This window comes from Galleria mellonella, unplaced genomic scaffold (assembly GCF_026898425.1).
Source record: "Galleria mellonella isolate WM207_F2 unplaced genomic scaffold, CSIRO_AGI_GalMel_v1 utg905, whole genome shotgun sequence".
Classification (NCBI taxonomy): domain Eukaryota; kingdom Metazoa; phylum Arthropoda; class Insecta; order Lepidoptera; family Pyralidae; genus Galleria; species Galleria mellonella.
This window is the reverse complement of record NW_026442174.1, coordinates 4,056,886-4,080,890: the sequence shown is the minus strand read 5'-3', so window position 1 is coordinate 4,080,890 and position 24,005 is coordinate 4,056,886. Positions and strand designations below refer to the sequence as shown.

General features: G+C 30.1%; 1 protein-coding gene across 1 annotated transcript in view; it reads right to left on the bottom strand.

Annotated features, from left to right (window-relative positions):
• The window catches only part of LOC116412672 (adipokinetic hormone/corazonin-related peptide receptor variant I-like), a 97,077-nt gene that overhangs the window by 36,814 nt on the left and 36,258 nt on the right, over positions 1-24,005 (bottom strand). Inside the window, exons 3-4 of the mRNA XM_052902545.1 lie at positions 12,692-12,797; positions 2,748-2,952 (exon numbers count right to left, since the gene is read on the bottom strand). Coding sequence (XP_052758505.1) covers positions 2,748-2,952; positions 12,692-12,742 — 256 coding nt within the window. The 5' untranslated portion in view covers positions 12,743-12,797. The remainder of the gene's footprint in view (positions 1-2,747; positions 2,953-12,691; positions 12,798-24,005) is intronic.

Sequence of the window (24,005 nt, the reverse complement as noted above, 5' to 3'; positions counted from 1 at the left end):
TGCTCAAATTATATACCTTGTTTGTATTAATAGTTAAAATTATATAGTTAAGGAAATATATAAATATACTGCCGATTGTAATGATGAGATTAGCAAAAACATTTGTCAACTATTACGTTATGCTGATGGCTGAGTTCTACACTTAACGAAAAATTTACCAGTTTTCACAAATTCGCCGAGCGTGTTAGAATCCACTGTAGCAAACTAAAACATTTTTATAATTCGATAAAGTAATAAAATATTAATTGTTAAGTTGTTATTGCATTTGGCTGTACCTCTGCAATATTACCAATATTACTAGTGCGTAATAATATATATATAAAAAAAAACTTCAATTGGAAACAAAAGTTGTACATTCAGCATTGAGGTTGACGACCATTACGGGTTTATTGAACTTGCAACAAAAGTTTTTCTAATACGAAGGTATACTCATATTACATTTATAAAGTAACCATTGTAATTTCTCACTTCTTTTCCGGTATCAAGAACAACAAATATAAGTATAAGTATTTAAGTCCTAAAATACATTATATCTCTTCAAAATATATTCAAAATAGGCAACAGAAAGGCAAAACGTGTTGTGCGCTATTCTGACCGATATTGAATTATATCGTTCATATTAAAAAAAAAAATTAACCAGAGGAAAGAGATTTCTTCAAGTCACAAACTGGCCAACCATAGAATTTTCTGTACTTTTACTCCACAGTTTTTAGTGTTTTTTTTTAATATTTTCTTAATATAAATATGTTAAAAATATAAAATATGATATTAACTATTTTTCCCCATAAGCCATTAATTGTCCACTTCTAAATATAGGCCTCCCCCATAAGGAGGGTTTTCTCGCTAGGCAGGCGGAATGGCGACCACGGTTGGGCTTCAGTGATATTTAAAAAAGTACACTGCTGCCCGTTCCTCGGCCACTAAGTTCCCCTTTTGCTTCTTACAACACCCACGAGAAATAAAATCATTAAATGACACTTAATAGATTTTTCCTTTCCAAATATATGCGAATTTCGTCCCAATATATTATAGTAATTCGATAAGTACACTACATCACATAAAATGCTAAAGAAAGTGGTAATATGTATAACGAGAATCAGTAGGTGAACCAAAACTTACACTCTATCCTGTACCGAGATATTTAAGTTTTGCTCCATGTACGTTCTAAGTCTTATAATTATTTTTGTTTGAATTGAAGCATTTGGTGTTCCAAACCAAATGGGAGACAGACGTGAGAGAGATGTATGTATTATTTTAATTTTAATTTAAACTGACATGATCAACTTACAAAAGTTATGATGGAATGAAAGTTTTTCTAACACTACAACCACTCTTTAGAATCAACTTCCAGCAGCAGTATTTCTGAACCGATACGACAACATAACCTTCAAGAAAAGAGCATATTCCTTTTTAAAAGACCGGCAGCACACCTGCAATGCCGTAGGTGTTGTGGGTGACCATGGGCGGCGGTAGTCACTTACCATCAGGTGAGCCGCATGCTCGTTTGCCCCCTGTGTTGTAAAAAAAAAAAAACACTCGGCCAGTGTAAAGCAATAACAAATACTTATTTTATTAGCTAAAAGAACATTATATAAAGTACCATATGTGTTAAATTAGAATAGAATCTATCCGTGTACTAAACTCTTTTCAAGTACGAGTATGTTCAGTAGTTTTTGCTTGATAAAATATCAAACATCCATCCATCCTCATACTTTTTTGCGTTTATAACAGTAATAGGATATGGCATAGGTGGGAAAGAAGGTATCTTTCTATTCTCATCTGAAAGTACTGATTAAAATTATTTACATTTTATATTAACAACGTTAATTAAAATACTAATTTTGTTGTTGTTGTTTTTGTTGTAACTGATATTTTCAATATCAGAATACTAACGAATTAAGTTTACAATACTGATAGATAAGTTTGATTGTAACAAAATATTTTGTATTGTGATATACTTTGTAGTTTGTATAGAGTTGTATATTTCTGTAATTGGAGATTTATACTGTATCGCTTTATAGATTGAAACAGTAACGAACTCTAATTGCCGAAATATCGAAAGGTTGACATCGGTCTCTATATATAGAATGGCATGCCATGAAACCATTCTCAACAATTAAATGTTATTTTTCAGGTACTACGTAAAAACATTAAAATCGATCAATATTGACAATCATATATTAACATAAAATTATCAAAAAGACAGTGTTCATTTTGTAGAAACATAACTTATTGTTAAAAATTAAAATATATATAAGTGCAATCCTGAAACTGCACTTAATGTTTTTTAAATACATTTATTTGATTTTATATATATATTATCTCTTTATTATTTCTTTGGTTTTACTAATTAAATGTTATTAACATTTAGTTAATAAAACTTAAAACTATTTTAGTATTACTTTATAATATTATTGTGCTTTACAAATATCTTTCCTTTAAATAGCAGGCTAATTTAAGTCTTTCGTAGTGCATTTTTTTTTTATATTTTGAACAAAATGGTAAATGTAAAGTTAGAGACATATTACGAGAGACTCAGAATAGTTGTATGTACGAGTATGTCGTTCCAGATAAAAAATAATTTTTCAAATCGATTTAAAACTGACGCAGTTATAAAGTAAAAAACAAAAAAAATTTAACCGAATTGAGAACTTTCTTATTTTTAAAGGCGGTCGAAAATATGCTTTTATTATATAATGTATTATATTATTTTACCTTGTATATTTATAAAAAGTAAAACTTGTTACCTGAAGTTTCTTGTGAATTTTTGGAGATTTCATAGAATATGCACGCGTAACAGATGGTAATGATCATCAGTGGAAAGAAGTACATAGCACATAGACAGAACACATTGTACGCGAACTCCTGCTGCTGATTAGTGAAGGCTTCGAAGGAGACGCACTGCTGGAAGTCTGGTACTCTTGGATGTTGCATAACTCGGAAGACGAGACTCTGCAACAAGCATTTTAGGCTTTCATTATTTTAAACCAAGATACCAAATCCGCGAAGTCCTTTTTACGTGGGGAAACCTATCATTACCAGACGGAAATTAAATTTAATTAATTATATTCTAAAATTAATACGAGGTAAAATGTAAACAAACTGTACAGGTATCAAGATCATTAGGAGCACCCAGTAACTACATGCGAGCAAGACGCAAATTATTTGATATTCCGTTAAAAAGAACAGAGTTGGCCAATGAAACTCGCATCTCTTATGCATTAAAACTACTCAATGATATTTTGAGCTCGTATCCACAATTAGACGTATCTGTCTCGAACTTGCTGGAGTTATTTCTATCATTGTTGTGTAGTTTTACGGTATTTTAATCTTATTAATATTATTCCTTTTAATTATAATTGTAAATAACATATTTTTGGGCTTATAACTTACAACTTAAACATATATTCATATATCTTTACAAACTTTTGCATTCATAATAGTAGTATATAGTATTATTATCTATGGTAGGAAATTATTTCATAATATAAGTTTCACGGCAGTCACTGTCGCGCAATGCAACTCAAGCAGCCGTGAATTTATTCATAATGACTCCTATAGAGTCAGAAACTTATAGATTAGTTTCTGAATCAGGTAATCTCCAAGTTATATACGTAAACAAAGTCAATATAAACAATTATAATACAGTATGATTGCCGTGTGGTACTACCATAGAATGGACCTCTCACACGGGAATTTAATGGTCAAGAAAGCATTTAGTAATGTTTTAAAAAGGATACTGGTGCCCAGTATTATTTTTAAAACATCACTAAATGCTTAACTGCGGTTACCGATTCGCCAATAAAGCGTAACAACTACTGGCAACACCTATAAAGGGGAGACCTATGTTCGACAGTGAACAGTGAACTAACCGGAAAATGATTCGTGGTAGTCATTATTGAATATGAGATTGTGTTCTGTATTTAAATGAAAGGCTTTAATTTAAAGAAATATATATATATATATATATATATATATATATATATATAAAATCAAATAAATGTATTTAAAAAACATTAAGTGCAGTTTCAGGATTGCACTTATATATATTTTCATTTTTAACAATAAGTTATGTTTCTACAAAATGAACACTGTCTTTTTGATAATTTTATGTTAATGAATGAATGAATGAAATTTATAGATTATAAGTATCTACGTATATACTTATTGTGAATAATATCAAACCGTTAATTATGATTAAAAGCAAATATTTGACTTTGCATCTTATTCCAATTAATATCAGTACAACGACCCTCACAATATTCGGCTAATTAATGGACCCTTACACGTGTCAGAGACATCAACTGTAAAACAACACATGTCACTTGTATGTCATCTGTATATTTTTATATCAATTAAGTAATAGGAGAAGAATCACGGCAAGCTAAATTAATGAATTATTACGTAACAAATAGGTAAAGAGCTCCTGATATATAAAATAATTTTAATTCTGATATCATCATCATTATCATCATATCAGCCTTTAACTGTCCCCTGCTGAACATAAGCCTCTCCTTAAGGGGTTTTGCCAGTAGTTGCCATGCTTGGGAGGTAGATTGGCAACCACAGTCAGGCTTTATAAATGTTTTAAGAGGGACGTTGCTGCCCATCCCTAGCCTTCTCTTAGTCGGTTCTTACGACACTCACGAGATAGGAAGGGGTGGCCTATTCTATGCCGGGACTACATGGCCATAATTATGATATATAAAGTGAAATTTTTTTTTCTAATATCGTAAGTGTGAACGTGAGGTAATTTGTTAACCCTTTGGTACCTTACCAGCTAAACTAATCGTTATATAAATGAATGTACATTCACATACTATTTACGAATAAAATGTAAAAAAAAGGAAACCTAATAGTTTTTTTTTAATAAAAAATATAATTAAATTAATATTTTTAAGTATTTGTATCACTATATTGGATTATATAAATAATTGGATGTTTAGTCTGTATCTCATACATTTATTTATTAACGAGTCGCCCGGAAAATATTAAAAAAAAAAACCTGGCAAAGCCGTCGTACGGTTGTTTTACCATTTTTAGTCCATGTCACTTGCTACTAATGTTGTTCTCTATATGTGAAAGAATTTTTAAAATCGGTTTAATATTTTTTTGAATTTTAAATACAACAATTCAAATCTCAATCAAATCATTATAATATTAGTTTAGATTCATTCCACTCATATCGTGAAAGTAAGATATCAAAACTAAATATTTTCAAAATTTTTTTAATTTCTTTCTTTTCTTATTTAAGAAAATAAAATGCTATTACAGTAAATAATTGCATGAGATTTTTAGGGAACTATAATATCTGTAATGCGGAAGATATATTTAGCTGTCAATATAGTGTAGTCACAGGGTAGTCGAATAAATAAATATCATCAATAAAATGAAGGTACAATAAGACCAGAGGGTGACAGCAAACAGCGTGTTTGAAGAGGAGGAATAAGAAAAGTTATTATGTGGCTTAATTGAGTTTTGTTATTATAATACTAGTAAACAGAAACAGTATTAAAATATTATCGGCATTAGTAAATCAGTGTTAAACGATTTCTCCAATCTTAAGTGATTTCAGATGATTACATACCGAAGGAGTAAGTTCAGACTTACAAATTGTTATACCAAATTAACGGTTACATAGAACACATGATATCACAGTTAATAACGATGTTTCTTCATTGTTGTAGCCCAAGGAAATGCCCTTGATTGAATCCTGAAGTTAAGACATTAAATATCTCTGAGGGAAGCCGTGGTTTGGTTTTGGCAGAGTTCCGCAAGCAACGTAAAAACTCTCTTGGCGCCCAAAATTAGTTTCAGTCCAATATAGATTTAAGTTGTGGTTTAATTTAACTTATCAGGCAGTTCATCTATTATATCTATTTGAACTGGTAAATGTCCCTATTATTTGCAAAACTACCCGTACAAGAAACAATGCTTTTTCAGAAATATCACGTAACAAATAGTTCCACCAGAAAAACCACAATATTCCCTTTTAATCTCTTTACATTCCTATTGATATTAATTACAAAAATAGCTATTTAAATCAAACAAAAGCGTAAACAGCTTTAAAAATTATTAGTCAGTTAAAAACTTCTAGTTCTCTCAGTTAGAAGGTTTCGTTATTGTTTTGTTACCGCTCTTTATAGTCAACAAGGCTTGCTGATATTTATATCGAATTTATTGCCACAGCAACAGTAGTAGGTACGTGATAAAATAATTAAATCTTCTTTGGATATATACTTTTTGTTAGGAATTAATTAGGAGAAACAAATACTTATTGAAATAATTTATTTAAATGTTAAAATGTACTTACTAAAGGTACAAATGTGGGCAGTTTATGGCTGAAATAATTAATATTTTTATTCATTACTTCATCCGTAAACTATCCAATGCTAAACATAAGCTATCTCCATAAGGGGAATTTCAGAAATTAATTAAGTCAATAAGTATAAATAAGTATTAATTTTGTCAAATTTTACCATTTAAGAATTCACATAGATTGTAATAGCATTTATCAATTATATATTTTTTTTATTTAGATGTATTTAAATACAAAAATTGGTAATATTTTTGGACTTTGATATTTTATTATAGACTTTTGGTCCCATACATAATATACTGTCTACAATACATGTATAAGTTTTGTACTAGATTTTTAAATATAATTTATCATTATCGTGTCAATTGCGTTTGATAATTTCAGAAAAAAAAATTATTCCATATTCGTATGGGTGATAAAACTAAGCAAAGCTTTATTAAGTGTTATTAATATGTTATTCGAGTGGTCCTGGCATAAAATAGGCCACTCCTTCTATTACTGTGGGTGTCGTAAAAGGTAATTAAAAGAATTTAATAGTAGGGGGATGGATAGCAGCGTCTTTCTTAAGACATCTCTAAGAGCCTAACTGTGATTACCAATCCGCCTGCCAACCGTGGCAACTACGTGGCAAAATCTCTTTATGAAGAAGGCTTATATTTAGTAAAGGACAGTTAACGGCTGAAATGATGATATATACAGAGATGAATGGAAATCAATATTCATCAGTTAAACTAAACTATAATAAGTTTACTATTGTAATCTTTTGGAGGAAATAATAAAGAATATCTATCTATATAAACATTTTTGCTAAAGAAACATATACATATTAAAATGCGAAAAAACTATTCCTTTTCATCCTAAGCTTGCCTGGAAGCTCTACTATTCAGCTTATGTTGAGCAGTATATACTAATACTTGTCTATGTGTTTATATATTTATATAGTACAGTAAACCACGTATTCTTTATCTTTTTCTCTCAATGCCCTCTATCCAAAGGTTGTCTGTTTTTGTATTGTGTACTTGCTCAGCGATAAGATCGCCTTTTGTATCACTTCACCAATACTATTTACTGTATTGTATACTTCTCTATCTAGTCTGAAGTATATGTCAAGAAATGAATTTGTTTTTTTTTCTTGTTTGATAAATGATTAGTAAATAATTAAATATTTTATTGTACATAAAAAAAAACACCAATTTCAATCGTGACAAAAATATTACTTTTAAAACATTTGATTTAAAACTAAACTATTTATTTAGATAATATTTCCATTAAACCAATCGGAAAGTATCTAGATACAAAAAAAATTGTCTTTCTTGATATAACTATACGTCTTAATTGGTCTGTTTTGGAATCCTGCAATAAGGAGGAGGGCGTTGATATTCGCGACAGAGTTTTATACTTCTTCAGCGTTTTTCAATAATATTGTAATCAATGTTTTTGTTCCAAATAAAGAATTTTTATTATTATTATTTCGTTTCAGGTAAAAAAAGAAACTTCCAAATCTGTTTATAAATTATGAAGTTGTGCGGTGACAAACATAGAAGTAAAAGTATAATCAAATTGAGAACATACTTTTTTAAAGTCGATTAAAAATTTATCTAAGATGCAAGCCTTTGCATGTTTTAAATGAAAAATAATATTGAGAAGTGAAAAGGTTATTGACTGACTCTTATTGTCCATTAGTTGAATGTCTCATTCATTTTCTTATTGCGTATTCAAAGATGTCTCCCTATATTATGTCTCGTTAACTTAGTTAACTTTATGGACACGACGTTTTTTACAGCTGAAAAAATAGCAATCTCTTAAGTAAACTAATGTAGTTAAATAATATTAAAATATTATTTAACTACTTTAGTTTGAATTAATATTATTTTTACTAGCGATCCGTTCCTTGACACGGGTATAATATTTATTTACATTTTATTATATTATAATGTAATAAGTAATATAATCATAAACTTATGCAATAACATAAATTTATAAAATATTTAAATGTACATGGCTTGAATTTACTGGGTACAGAGGAATAACACCTGAGTCCTCAGGAATGGCAACGCATTTGGGGGTATCATGGACGAAACAGTACACTCTGTTATGTCCATGGTACTGCTCATGTCTATAGATGACAGTTACCACTTTCCATCAGGTGGGCCATCAGTTTATTTGCCATTCTAAGTTGTATAAAAAAAATTTAAGTGAAATGTGCGTTAAAATTCGTTACCTAGTTTAGAAAAGTAAACGAAGAAATAGACAGACAGCAAATTTACTTCCTGTTTAATAAAAATTTCATTGCCAATCGCTTACTGACTGACTGACCTATATCAAAGCACAGCCGAAACCGCTATATTTAGAATTTTGAGATTTTGCAAATAGGTTGTTTATATTCGTAGGTGAACAATAAGAAAGGAATTTTGAAAGTTCCTAAACCCCTAAGGGAATAAAACGGAGGTTGAAAGTTTGTAAGAAATTTCATCAATTTAGAAGTTAAACAAATGTTAAATGTTAAATCTAGGCTTTTAAACGAAAAATAATTCATTTAATGGATTTCAAGAATTTCCCCCTAAGGGCGTGAAATAAGAGATGAAAATTAAAAGCGAGCGAAGCCGCGAGCAAACGCTAGCATTATAATAAAAATCAGACATATACATACTCATGAAAACAAATGTTTATATTACGCGGACATCGAACCTATAACCACCACGTAGGGAGACTTTTGAAATACAAGTATTATTTGGGATGAAGAAGGACATGACATTTACCCGGTGATATGAACGAACTTGCGAGTAACAGTACAACATTTTTTTTATATTGTAAATAAGAGGTCTCAAAAAAATCAAAAAATCTGTAATAAAGAAAATGCTCTAGACTGCGAGGTATGTATTGAACACATTCTTCTGCGAACATACTCTCAAGGGAAAAATACCGTTAATAACTTAGGATTTTGTTCCGCCCTTCTCTTTGTCGAATAAATTACACCACAAACTGATTGAAGTTTAAATAGACTGAATTTTTGTATCAGCCGTTATTTGTCCACTGCTGAACATAACCTCACCCAAAAGAGGGGGTTTACCAGTAGTCCCCACGCTTGGCAGGCGGGTTTGCAACCGCAGTTTGGCTTTTGGTGATGTTTTAAGAGGGACGCTGCTGCCCATCCCTCCACCATAAGCTCCCTTAGTCACCTCTTACGACACCCACGGGTAAGGAAGGGTATTCTATACCGGGACCTATACGGCTAAACATAAATTAATATTTTATAATAAATACTTTTAACAAATAACGGCTATTAGTTAAAACGGAAGCATGTTGATAATAAAAATAAATACCAAATTAGTTTATAGTCAAGTTTATGATCAGAATTGACAAACATATAGAATTGAAAAATGTACATTTTGCTTCACAAATTAGAAAAATACTACAGCAAATCAAATATCCAACTATTAAAAAAAAATGTTGACAGTGTCACACAGGATAATGTAAGGATATACATACATTAATATCTGTTCAGGCATTTTAAAATATTATGGCAGAATCTTGTTCTTAGGATAGAATAAAAAAACTGTCATACATTCATGAAGCCTGAAAACATTACACACCTTTTTGGGCAGTCGTATAACAAAAAGATATAAATACTGACAAAACTCGCTTGAACAAATTCAGTGTTATCAACCATAACCATTTTGTACACAAATTCTAAAGCTGTCCACACACCGTTGTTAAAATATTTTTTTTAGCCCACATAGTTCTTATTTTGAGTTAATCCCAACATTTTTTTGTTTCGAAACCTGCCGTATAACCACATCACGTCTGTCCCAGATAACTTCTCTCGTAAATATTTCTCTACAAACAAGGGTTGAAAGGAAATTATATTATGTCGCTTATATCATAACAGAACAATGTAAATTTCAAATTATATTTTTATTGTAAATATATTGAATTTTACGATTTCATAGAACTGTCTCACTACAATTACTTTAAATTGATATGTGGATTTTATAAAAGCTATATTTAAGCCGAATATACATAAAGTACTTAACGAATTTGGAAAAAAACAAATAATATGCTCCCGATTTTAACCCTTAAAAGTGTAGTGAAATAAGTGAAAATACCTTTCACATTTATCTGCAAAAAGCAAGGGAAATAACGGATTTTTTTAATTTTAGTTCTAAACAAGGGTTTTACACATATTTTTATTCATGATTAACTTCGTCATAAATTTCATTCCAAAGGTTAACTAGTCGAGAATGCTAAACACTAAGTATAACTTTAGGATTTTAATATTATCATTTGGTCAAATATAATTATTCAAATAATTTAAGATTTTATTCCACAAAAAACAACTGAATTCAATTGTAGCAAAACCAGTTATTTCAAATCTAAAGTTCTAAACGAATTTTAATAAATTTCTATAACACATTAGTTCTAAAGAATTATATTATTATTTTTTATATGAAAGGATTAACTTATTACAGATTACTGTAAGTTAATCCTTTTAGATAAAAAAATAATAATTTTGCTGATCGATTTGTAACTGATGGAGTAAAACATAAAAAAATACAACCGAATTGAACCCTCCTTTTTGAAGTCGGGTAATAAATAAATAAACGTGTGTGTCACGTGTATACCGAAATGTAGTGTAAATAAGTTATTTTCCACACATACAATTTGTCTAGGAACAGTGGCGGGATTCCTAGACGACATGCATATTAATATTAACAACAATATCTTACAATAGATATTTTGTGAATGTGTCATATCTAATTATTTAACTTCTCATCATTGGATATAGGTACTAAATATAAAATATGAAAATATGAAAGCAGTCTAAAGAAATATTACCAACAGTTTAACGGGGATACCAAGATAAAGTAACTGTGGATGATAATTTTAGTCCAATTCATGAATTAAATATCAACACAAAAATATACCTAAGAGCTACATATGATGATCCCTAGTTTGCAGTCACTTCAAGAAGTATACTTATACTATATACTTATAAGTATTTATTAGAATTGTTCTAGCAAAATAAAAAATTTTTGATGTTTAATAAAAATAAAAATAATTCAAATCTCTCAAAACTAAAAGCTGTTTTGAAAACAAATATAAGTGACATTTTAGTACAGTTTGTTTGGTGTGACAAATGTGTGTAGTAATAAAGTTTGAATCATATAATAATACACAAAGCGAACTCGGGAGAGAAACAAAGCACTATACCTAACATACCAAACCACTAACTTGGTGTTGTAAATAGGCTCTAAATTAAATATTTTAGATCATGGCACATCTAAAGAGAACTTTCATATCCTTTAAAAATTGTTTGAAAATTTAATTAATTTTTTTTTAAATTAAAATAAGAGAAAAGGCTAACAAACGAAGCAAGTTAAAGGCTTCTCTCAAAGAGACGGTTACTACCTGTATACATAGATGTAAATTAAATAAAATTTTAATAAATTATACAATGAAGGGTTCATTCAATATAGCTATATTTATTCATCACTAAGGAAAGAAGCATTCGTATAAAAAAGTAATAAATAAAATTTTGTTCCAGAAAAAAGCAAACTTTATTCGTGACAAAATTAATCCGAAACCAAGATGGCAGGATTTTAGTGAAAATATTGCTCATTATATACACACGTACGTCAGATGTTCTCAAACTTTTTCTTGTAAACCTGATTTCTCGTAGACCCTCTGCTTTGCCTATTTAATTATGACTTTTGTAAATGATGCAAATTCTAAAGTTTAAGTTTTGTAATTACTATACAATTCAATTAATATGTAATTAAACTAAATAGTGTTAAAAAATTCACTTTACAATTAATGATATTGTAATATCATTAATTATAAAGTGAATTATAAGTACCGAATTATGAAAATATATAAGTTTGTATTTTTATACGAACTTTTACCGCAGTGTCACCATTGTTTAAATGAGGTCTAATATCATGGACTCCCATTTACATAACATCATTTTTGATACCCAATTTTTTTTCGCTGACTTAGTCCACATGCAAATAAAGATAGTTGCTAAACCCCCGGGGTCGTTACGGCCCACTTTGGGTACCACAGACGTACACAAAAGAATATACAGACGAATTGAGAACCTTTTTAAGTTACTTAGTTAAAGTTGCCGTGTGGTCCAGGTATAGAATAGATCGCTCCTTTCTTTCCAGTAGTAAAAGACGTCTAAGGGGTGTTAATGGTCGAGGGATGGGCAGCAGCGTTCCTCTTAAAATATCACCAAAGCCTAAGTACGGTTATCAAATTGCCCGCCAAGCATGGCAACTACTGAGAACCCCCCTTATGAGGGAGTCTTATGTTCAGCAATCGACAGTTAAAGTCTGGTATGATGATAATGAAATAAAATTCATAATTTACCTGTGGCAAACTGCACAATAAAGCTATCATCCAAGCAAATGACAGCATCATTTTACTTCTCTTACGGGCGATCGCTAGCCGAAGTGGATACAGTATGGCGAAAAATCTGAAACAAAAACGTAAATTTTATCGGTATGTATTTTCAACCGAGTAATAATAAATATTATATTACATGTAACAATAACATGTGAAGAATATTTTATTGTTTTGTCTTTCGACAACGACAAAATCGATTATAAACAAGCATATTTTGCTTGTATAAAAAGCTGTTTTGATCATAAATACACAAGCATAGATTGAGCATAGTACCAGAACACAAAATAGAACGACAAAATAATTATAACCGAATTGAGAAGCTCCTTCTTTTTTAAATTAGTTGAAACAAATTTGAATTCTACATTCAAATATTTTCAACTAACTTCAAAAAGAAGTTCTATAATGCATACGTTCTATACGTACAATTGTATTTTTATAAACTTATTTTGTTTTACAAATAGCAGTTTTTTGTTGTCACAAAGTTTTTTGTTGGTACAAAGAAATAGCATCAGTCGTCACAAAATTGATTTAAGAGAGAATAAACCCCACCTAACACCAATACTCTACAATAATGCATCCAACATTTATTGAAAAAAAAAATCTTAAAAGGAGAAGTTAAACTTGTAATATAAATCAAAAATTAATATGAATAAAAAGTTTAACAAAGCTAATTTATTCGACTTACAACTCAGCACAATACTGGAAATATACAAGGAAAAACCAAGATTATATAATTTCATATTATGCAGATTGAAATATTTATTTGTCTAATCTGTTATTTTCTTTTTAAAGATTTTACTTTACTTCCAAATAAATATTTATAAATGATATTGATCCTCGTAAACACAATATTTCAAAAATACGCACTTACATTTTTGAACTGAATGCGTAATATTTTAGTTAAATAAAATAAAATAAAGACTTTTACGTGTAAATTCCATCGCTGTATTTCTACTATCACAATTTTATTCACTTTCATTGCATTCACAAACTGGTAAATTATTTATTTATTTCTCAGGTCTCAATATCTATTGAGCGTACGTCAACAAAATATATTTCGTGAACATTATTAATTCATTAGTGGCAATGAATTTGTATCCTGAATATTAAACAGCTGTAAATTGGAGGTCAAAACAGGCTCGAAGTGAATTTACCGAGAACTTATAATCTATTCATTTCAACGAGCAAAACCTTATTATAATATAATAATTTAATATTCTACACTAAAATCAATTTCAATTTCAATCAATTTAATAGCTATATAAAATAAACATAGAACAATACAACTACTAGCCTATATATATAATTAGAGATAAGTAATTAAAAAAAAAAAAAAAATATATATATATATATATATATATATATATATATATATATATATTTAAAGACAGCTATATTATAAATGAGGCACATCTATATTACTGTAAGTATTAAATTTTAGTTTTATATCTATTAACCAAGTACTTTTTTATGCAACTTAGAATGGCAAACAAGCTGACTGCCCACCTGATGGAAAATAGTAACCGTCGCCTATAAACATGAGCAGTACCATGGACATAACAGAGTATACTGTTTCGCCCATGATACCTCCCATGCGTTGCCATTCCTGATAACTCAGGTGTTATTCCTCTGTTCCCTATAAATTCCCTGCCGTATCTCACCCTTCAAAATGAAACACAGCCATGCAAATACAACTAATTCATCGTAGAAACACGAACGGGACAGAGGTGCCTAAGCAAACGACTTTTGTACAAAGTCTCCCTCTGATAAAACGTAGTTATTCTAAACATTCATCATCATCATATCAGTCATTAACTGTCAAATGTTGAACATAGGCCTCCCCTATAGATTAGGGTTCGTCAGTAGTTGCCACGCTTGACAGGCAGGTTGCCAACCGCAGTTAAGCTTTTGGTGATGCTGGTTGATTTTGTTGATTTCGTGATTTTAAACATTAGTTTGAAATAAATTTAAAAACAAATTGAAATTTTGTTGTCAGTGATCTGTAACATCATTTTTTAAAAGAATACTTGAATAAATTAATTTTGTGAATATGTTTTGAGTGAATGGTGAGTCTAAGTATACACATATTAAGTTCTTTGTGTAAATAACATAATATTTTTGCTAAAAGGTTAATAAAAAAAATATTTTAAAGATAAGTTTATGAAAAAGGTCTCCAGATATAAGTCCAACTAATTTACTTCTTAATGGTTAATAACTAAATATATAATAATATTTTCACCAAAAATTCATATAAATGAAGATTACATGACACGATTATAAAATTTTCTTCAATTATTATAATACGATATTAATTTATTTTTATATTTAGCTGTGTCTACTTCCACATTCATAATATAACTTCCTTATTCATAAAAAAAAATACGTCCTACAAACATATTTAAACTATTACAGTATTTTGTCACCGTCTCTCAAATTGAGAATTTAGCGCAAAACAAATGGACAAAACACTTCAATAGCTTGCTAATTTACTAAAACTTGCTAATTTAACTTTCATTCATTAATTATCGTATTTACCATACTTACAACTTCGGTTATATGTATATTTCTCTATAATTTATAATGTAACTTTTAAAATATTTGTAGCCTTGTATTACCTTAAAAATTGTTTATTTCATATTGTATAATTATGTTAAAGTTAATGCTGTGGAATAGCTTATTGTCTCGTATTTCATGTTCGTTATATATGTTATAATCCAATATGCTATTCGCGTTCCTATAAATAAGTTTTTATGAATAAGAGCTTTAGTGTATACACATTGTCCTCATAACCGCGATTATTAGAACGACCGCAATAAATAATAAGTTATGATTTTCTTCATACCGAGTACTAAATACATATATACTAAATGGCACTATGACGATGAGAGTAAGAAGAAAGATTGGTAATGGGAATTAGTAGCTCCATTGTTAGCAATATGTCCTAGCAGGTCGATCTCCATGCAGTTCGCTCTGGAAAACGCTGTAGTTATTTCTTAATAAATTATCCACAATGGGCTCACTAACCAGCTTCTATCCTCATCTATCAAGTATACTGTGATTTATTATCAATATAAAATAGTTTTTATCAATATAAAGTTTGTGATAGTCGTTTTATTCATTCACATTTTTTTTTTATTTGAAAAAGGTAACGACTTAATTTCTTTCCCGTTCTTCTTAGCTAATATTGAGCGGTAGATTTAAAACAAATAAATATTCAAAAATGCTTTTAATTAATTTTACTTGAGTAAAAATATTTATATTTATTTATTATCATCCTTCACTAGTACCGCTTCTGATATTAATAGCACTCGACATTAATTAATTTATACAATGTGATACAAAAGACTGCATTATAATTAAGCAATCTCTTCTAGGTAATACTTAAATAGAAAACATTGAGAAAAAAGACAAAATGTAGTTGGCGCACTATCGTCCATATAAGAAAAATATCACGAAGATAAAACGTCAAAGGGCATCGTACAAAGTCACTTTGACATTTAATATAATAATTTTAAGGTTTTTTTATGTACTACATTTATCATCATCGTCGTCATTTTAGCCATTATCCGTCCACTGCTAGGCATAAGCCTCCCCCATAGACTGCCATAAGCAATAGTCCTGAACCAGCTGCATCTACTGACTCCCTGTAATGCATTTCAGGTCGTCACTCCGTCTAGTGGGAAGGGAGATCGTCCTACACTGTGTTTGCCCCTACGGGGTCGCCACTCAAGAACCTTTCTTCCCCATTGGTTGTCGGTTCTTCGAGCTATGTGACCAATACATTGCCAACATCCGCAAAAATACCAAAGTAATTAATATAGCCCGAAGGACATTATTTATACTGGTAGAGAATGCTACTAGCATTAAATCCGCCTTTGTACCTTATTTTGTTTTGGTCAATAATGTTATTTAAATAAATAAATAAATTTGTTTCTTTTATCCCTCTTGTTGCTATCAATAATTATGTAGGTATCTCCATAATTTATAATCCTATTACATAAAAATAAATAAGTAATAACCCAAGAGGTATTTTGTCGATATTTCTATAGTACTTATGCCTAATCATTCTTTTTGAAAACATCTATTATTTCCGTACTAAGCTGTTTTTAATGAGATACGTGTTGATCTAGGGCATTACAGAAGTTATCTACTTACGAGTAACAGGGCGGCTATGTTATTACGTTTAAACGTTAAGTATTCATTATATAAATATATTGTTCCTTTGTGAATCAAAAAATTATTTGTTGCAAAGCAAAATCTGTGTAAACATTCGATTTCGCGTTCTAAATTCAAACGACTTTTGTTTCATATATCTACACCCGTATATTTTGTGATTATTGGAAACCTTGTTTTTATTTAGAGCAAATATACTTTTATTATTATTTCACACCTAATGAAAAATAATAAAAAATTATATCCAGAATACAAATTTACGCAGTATCGTTATACTACCAAATAGGTATATAATATATCCTGCTAAATCTATTTACATACAATATTATACTGAATCAAAAAACTTATTTATTTATTTATTTAAACTTTTAAGCACAGTGAAATTCGACGTACATTTAGCGGAATTAACACCGGACAGTGTCCTCTACCAGTCAATCATAAGACAAACGAAGAAAGAAGTAGGCGGTGCATTATAAAATAAAGGAAAAATAAAGCAATACTTGATATCTCGCGCAAACAAAGTAATAGGCATAAACTAGTGTCACATAAACTACTCGTTTCAATAATCATTTTATGTTTATAGAATGAAAATTATATATATATATATATATATATATATATATATATATATTGAAAATAAATATATTACTTCATATTTTAACTTCTAAAATATAATCATAAAATCTTGAAGATAGTGAAGGACAGTAAACAGCAATAAATAGTTTCTATAAATACGAAAACAATGCGTCCATAATAGTTTTTACGAGTACAACAAATAATTCAATAAGCTAGTAATTCCTAAAACCAATCACGAGTTTGAGACATTTTTAAAAGTTACAAATCCTTGGAATCCTTTTTTTTTTTTTTTTTAAGTAAGCAGTATTATTTGCTTCCTTTGAATTCATTTTAATTCTGAAACAAAATATATACATACCTAATCTAATGAAAGCGACTTAGTATTTCTAGAATAAATATTTTTATAACAATTACTTTTTATTCTTCAATTTACTGTAATAAAATTATGAGAGAATAGATAAGAATTATCGATGATCCTAAATTCACAGGCGGTATCAAGCGCTTAAGTCTAGACGAGACTTAACCTTGTATAACGGATTGTGTTCCGAAGAATTGTTTAAAATAATGCCCGTAGCCACTTTCTATTATCTCACGCTCGCCATCGACAAGGAATTTATCCTTACATACTTGAATCTAAATAGTCATGTACAGTGCGGTTTTAAAGGAATTTTCTACCGCGAACGCTCAGGCTGTAGAATGAACTCCCTGCCGAGGTTTTCCCTACACTACAGTGACACTCCTAGTATTACAGGCGGGGTGGAAGGGGATTGTTAGTTGATTGTTGGTTTAACAGCCTCTTTGCTAGCAATGTACCCTACATAAGGTTGACCTCCTTGCGGCTCCCCCCGGGAAACCATCGTGGTTAATTCTCGTAAAATTCTTCACGATGGACTAACTAACCTACTCTCATCCTCATCTATCATCTTTTACTGGTGCCTCGCCAGCGTATACCGATAGCACAGGTGGGTAAACTTTCATTTTCAATTATTAAAAAAAAAAAAATTACAGGCGCCCATAAGCTACAATAACTGTTGCCTTACAGTTAACTGTACCATGGGACGGACTGTCTGTTGCATATTCTTGTTTGTCGCCTTAATGGTTCAAAAGAAAAAAAAATTGCAGTATGATCTTTTTATATCTTTAAATTCTAAAAAAAATCTTTACCCTACTAATATCTTCTTCTTAAATTTTTTTCCTGGTTTAAATTTTGTTCTAGCTACAATGTTTTACTAAATTACTAACAAATTTCGTGTAAATTACTAACAACTTCAAACATACTTTTTTGCGATATGTAATAGTATTATTACAGCACTATCAGTTATAAAACGATGTTATCTGTGCTGCGTGCACTATGTTTCATACAGATATTTTTAGAAAACGATTACGCTGCCCTTTCCTTCAGGTGGGCCGTCAACTTGTTTGTCGTTTCAAGTTATACAGAAAAAAAAGGATATATGGAAAGAAGACAGCACGACCGCAATTTATCTTTTCTCGATCGTAAACGACAAATTGTTACCTGATCTCCAACATAATCCTTTATGAAAAATTTCCTATGATTTAATATGAAACGATAGAGATATCAAATTAAATAATAATAAAGAAAAATCTGCACCAGTAAATTTATATGTCGTAGAAATCCTAAAAAAACATACCGAACCTTTATCCCAACAAAGTGGATACTAGATTCAGACATCTGTCACGCCAACGTCCCACTTGGATACTTCAGCCGTTTGTTGGTGAAATTGCAATTTCGTACAAATACTCTAACTGTTTGTATTTGCAAAACGCTACCAAAATATCGGGGCGGTGACCCTAGAATATTCAGTAACATATAACCACTTAGTATTGCCAGATACGCTATTTCTTTATCAACTTTATTTTAGACAATATTAATTATTCACTGCAAAATATAGGCTTCACACAGACCACCATATGATGTATTTTATGGGTTATCCCATTTTACAAATTATATCAAGCATCATGATCTTCGTCATCATTCTTCTCATTATCATTTCAACTGTTAAGTCTCTACTTAAGTCTGGTACGGATACATAAACTGCCATAAGACACAGTCAGAAAACATTTTTTTTATATCAAAGACCCTGGAATCAAGAAATAATAGCACTACAGCACTATATTTACTGGGGGCAAGGGATTATTAGTAATGCGAACTACTAGTCCCATTGCTAGCATACCCCGTCAGGTCGACCTCCACGTGGCCCCCCTAGTAACCATCGTGCTGAATTCCAAGTGTGTCCATCAAGGTTGACTAACTGACCTGCCTTTTTAATCTCACCTATCATCTCTCACTGGTATCCCGCTAATTTATACAGTTAGTGGGGTTCATTAACATGTATTAAACAAACCTTATATTTACTAGTTATACTTTATTTATTTGTTTGTAATTTATTGTAGTATTAAGTCTTAAATTATAGAGTACAAAATAAAAAAAAATGAATTTAATGACGGGCTTATCACATAAAAGAGATTTCCTTCAGTCAACATTAGTATTTCTTATTTTCATAAATAAGTGGCAAACATCTAATAGATATATTTCATTCAGCTATACATAAAATAATGTCGTCTCTTTATTCTGAATTGATTTCTCCACTAGAAACAATATGATAATTTAAATAATTCGACATGACTGCAATTCACACATCACTCTTCGTTCTCAACTATTTTTTTCTTCGTTTATTAATTAATATTTAGGCTACGAATAATATTTGGGCAATATAAAAACAAATAGATCACAGAATAATAATACAGAATGTCTGAAAGGTTGACCTCTTTCATTTATGCATAAACACGATCAAAATTGTAGTAGTGAAAATAAAAGAAACTAGGTAAACCTATTTTTTTTTTGTTTTTGTTTACATTTTCACAGTTCTTAATTCGTTTGTATGTTTTTCGAGTACATTACAGAATATCTTCATCAATTGTAAACAACTTTTAATATTTTTTTTTGTAATCTATAAAGTTTAGTTCAATGTTGGTCCATTTTGGTTCCGTTTTGTTACGACTGATTAAAAATGTCGTTTTTCTTTTAAAAAAAATCCTGCTTATTATTATTGTTTGTTTGTATGTTTGTGTTGGTTGTTGTTTTTTTATTTTATTATAAATTCTGTCTATTCTAATATTATAAAGAAGAAAGATATTATTGTTTGTAATGGATAAACTCAAAAACTGATTTTAAAATCCTTTCACCTATAGAAAACTACATTATCACTTGGACTGGTAGAGAATACCATCAGGTGTTAAGTCTGTAGACACATTTTAATGTGTTCAAAAGTATAAATAAAGAAATGAATTATCAGCTAGTAACATATATCATTTTCGAAAATTTTATCTACCCGTGCGAAGCCGGACTAGATTACTAGTATAAAATAAACAAAAATAATAAGTAATTAAATAAATGAGACATGCACGATTTCGCGTTCTAAATTTAAATATTATTATTTCGATTCTAGTGTCTACACATACATAAACATGTCGTCGTTCATCAATAGGTTTATGTTTTAAAATAAGAACAGCCAGTTTAATCAGCCAGTAATAATTAATGATACCATAATTGTAATGTTATTAATATAATAAAAATTATCCATTAACATTTTTTTTTAACCGTAGGGAGCAAATGAGCATGCGATTCACTTGATAATAGTGACTATCGCCGCCCTTAAGCACCCGCAACATCAGTGTAGTTAGTTGCAGGTGTATTGTTGGCCATTCAAAAAGGAGCATACTCTGTTCGTTAAGGTTTCAAGAAATTGTACATGATATCATCGCTAATAATTAATCCTGTGTTAGTATCATACTATTTTTTATTGGATATTTGATTATGTTTGATAAAATAATAGCTAAGCAAACAATACATGAAACCGTGTATTCAAATGCAAGTTTAATACAAAGAACTCATTGCGAACGTGCACAACAAAGGAGTAAAGAGATAATTTAATAGTAACTATACGTGCAGTGTTTTCATTATTTACTTTGATAATTATATGAACAACATTATACACAATAAACATTAAAATTTTGGAATATATGTTTATTTTTTTATAAAACCTAACCTAACCTAACTTTATAAAATTACAACCGTCGTCTACAAATATAAAACATTCCAAAAACATCACAGAATATACTTTGAAGTCCATGATATTTTTTTATTCTTTGAATACTACTGGGGTGATGAGAGATATTTTTTTTTTCAATGGACGAAAATTGAATGGTAACCCCGCCTCCATTATCGATATACGCTGCGAGGCACCAGTAAGGAATGACAGATGAGAATGAAGCAGTTCCCCCTGGAAACTATCATGACTAATTTATCGTTGAATTTGTCACAATGGGCTGACTGACCTGCCTTTTCATTCTCATCTATCACCTCTCACTGATACCCCGCCAGTGTATACCGATAGTGCAGGCGGAGTTATCAAGCCATTTCTACCCATTAAAAAAAATTCATTCTACACAAAAATTTTTATTTCAATTAAAAGCTACTATTACCGACAGCATAGCCAGCCGGCCTTTTATATATATATATATATATATATATATATATATATATATATATATATATATATATATATATATATATATATATATATATATATATATATATTTTTTTAGATATTTGTTCTTTTCTTTGACACCACTTTTTTGTTACTTTAAATTTATAGTTTACGTGACATGCAGCAGCAGTGTTTCCGAAACGATACGATATCATAACCTTCAAAAAAAGAACATATTCTTTTTAAAAGGCCGGCAGCACACCTGCAATGCCTTTGGTGCTATGGGTGATCATGGGCAGCGGTAGTCACTTACAATCAGGTGAGCCGAATGTTCGTTTGCCCCCTGTATTGTAAAAAAAAACACACACACACAGAAAACTATGATAAATTGTATATCACCGTAAAATAACAGACGCTTTGTTCAATCTAGTCATGTTTAATATATGAAGCGTAAAATTTTACCTGCTATGTCAAACTTCCAATATTCATCTATTTAATATTTTCCCTTCTCACTGTCAACAGAAGTGACTGATTTTCCTAGTGTTTACGCCAGCACTCTTTTATATATACCTACCTATACTTAGCCGTCAATATCGATCATATATTTATTATTATTTACGTGGAAAGAGATATATATAATTTTTAATTTGTCGAAATAAAACTCGACGAAAATGTAAACAAAGAATTGACTCGACCTACTAATATACAAATACGAGTACAACAAATATTAAAAACCGATTAATAGGTTTTTATATTTCAATTTGTTACTCATTATATTTAAGATAAAAACAAAAAAAGGAGTCTTTTTTATACAACTTAAAATAGCAAACAAGCTGACGGCCCATCTGATGTAAAATGCTAACCGTCGCCTATAGACATGAACAGTACAATGAACAAGAGAGTATACTGTTTCGCCCATGATACGTGTTGCCATTCCTGAGGACTATTAGGTGTTTCTTTCTCTGTACCCAGTAAATTTACTACCATATCCCACCCTTCAAACCGAAACACAGCCAAATGAAAACACAACTGCTTCACGGTAGAAACTCGAATAGGACAGAGGTGCCCAAGCAAACAACTTTTGTACAAAATCTCCCTCTAGTAAAAAGTTTACCGCTGGCCTTCTCCATTACAGCATACAACATTACATGACAATTAAGTAATCGAGCTTTTATAAATATCAAGAAATAACAAACACACTTTCACATTTACAATATTAATAAGGACAAATAAACAACTTTACTATGTAACTAATTTCAAAATTAAATTACTTTACATACATAGGAAGTAAATAGATTTATTATTATTACTATCACATAACACAATGGTTTCAAACACTAAAATAACTGAAGATATGATGGAAATTCATCCTCGTGTAACGTATTAAGATTTCCAATTACATTAAATAATAGACAATCTTGAGACAATAGAGAACGTTCTAGAACATATGTGATATTAATCTTTGGCGATATCTTATTACAACTGACAAGTAAATGTCAATACAAACTTCATATAGAACTTGGAAACAATTCTCAACTTCAACGACATTTTATAATAATAATAATAAGTGTCACATAATCACACCAATTGATTGAACCTCAAGCTCAAGATACCTTATAATTTTAGGCAATTTAAAATGAGTTATTGCAGTCGCTGGCGGAAGCCCCAAAAAAGCCAATTTATTTAAAAAACAAATGAAATGAAAGGTTACAATTAAAATCATAAGTACTCCTGATCGATATTAAATACGTAATAATTAAGTAACTTATTAATAAGAAATAAGTGTTTCAGTTAATCGTGTGGTCTCGGCATAGAATAGGCTACCCCTTCCTTTCTCGTGAGTGTCTTGAGTGCGAGAAATGGGCAGCAGCGTTCCTCTTAAAATATCTCTAAAGCCTAACTGCGGTTTCCAATTCACCTGCCAAGCATGGCAATTACTGGAAGCTTATGTTCAGCAGTAGATAGTTAAAGGCTAATGAGGATGAAGTATTTTAGTGGTTCGATGTTCGCGGAATCAA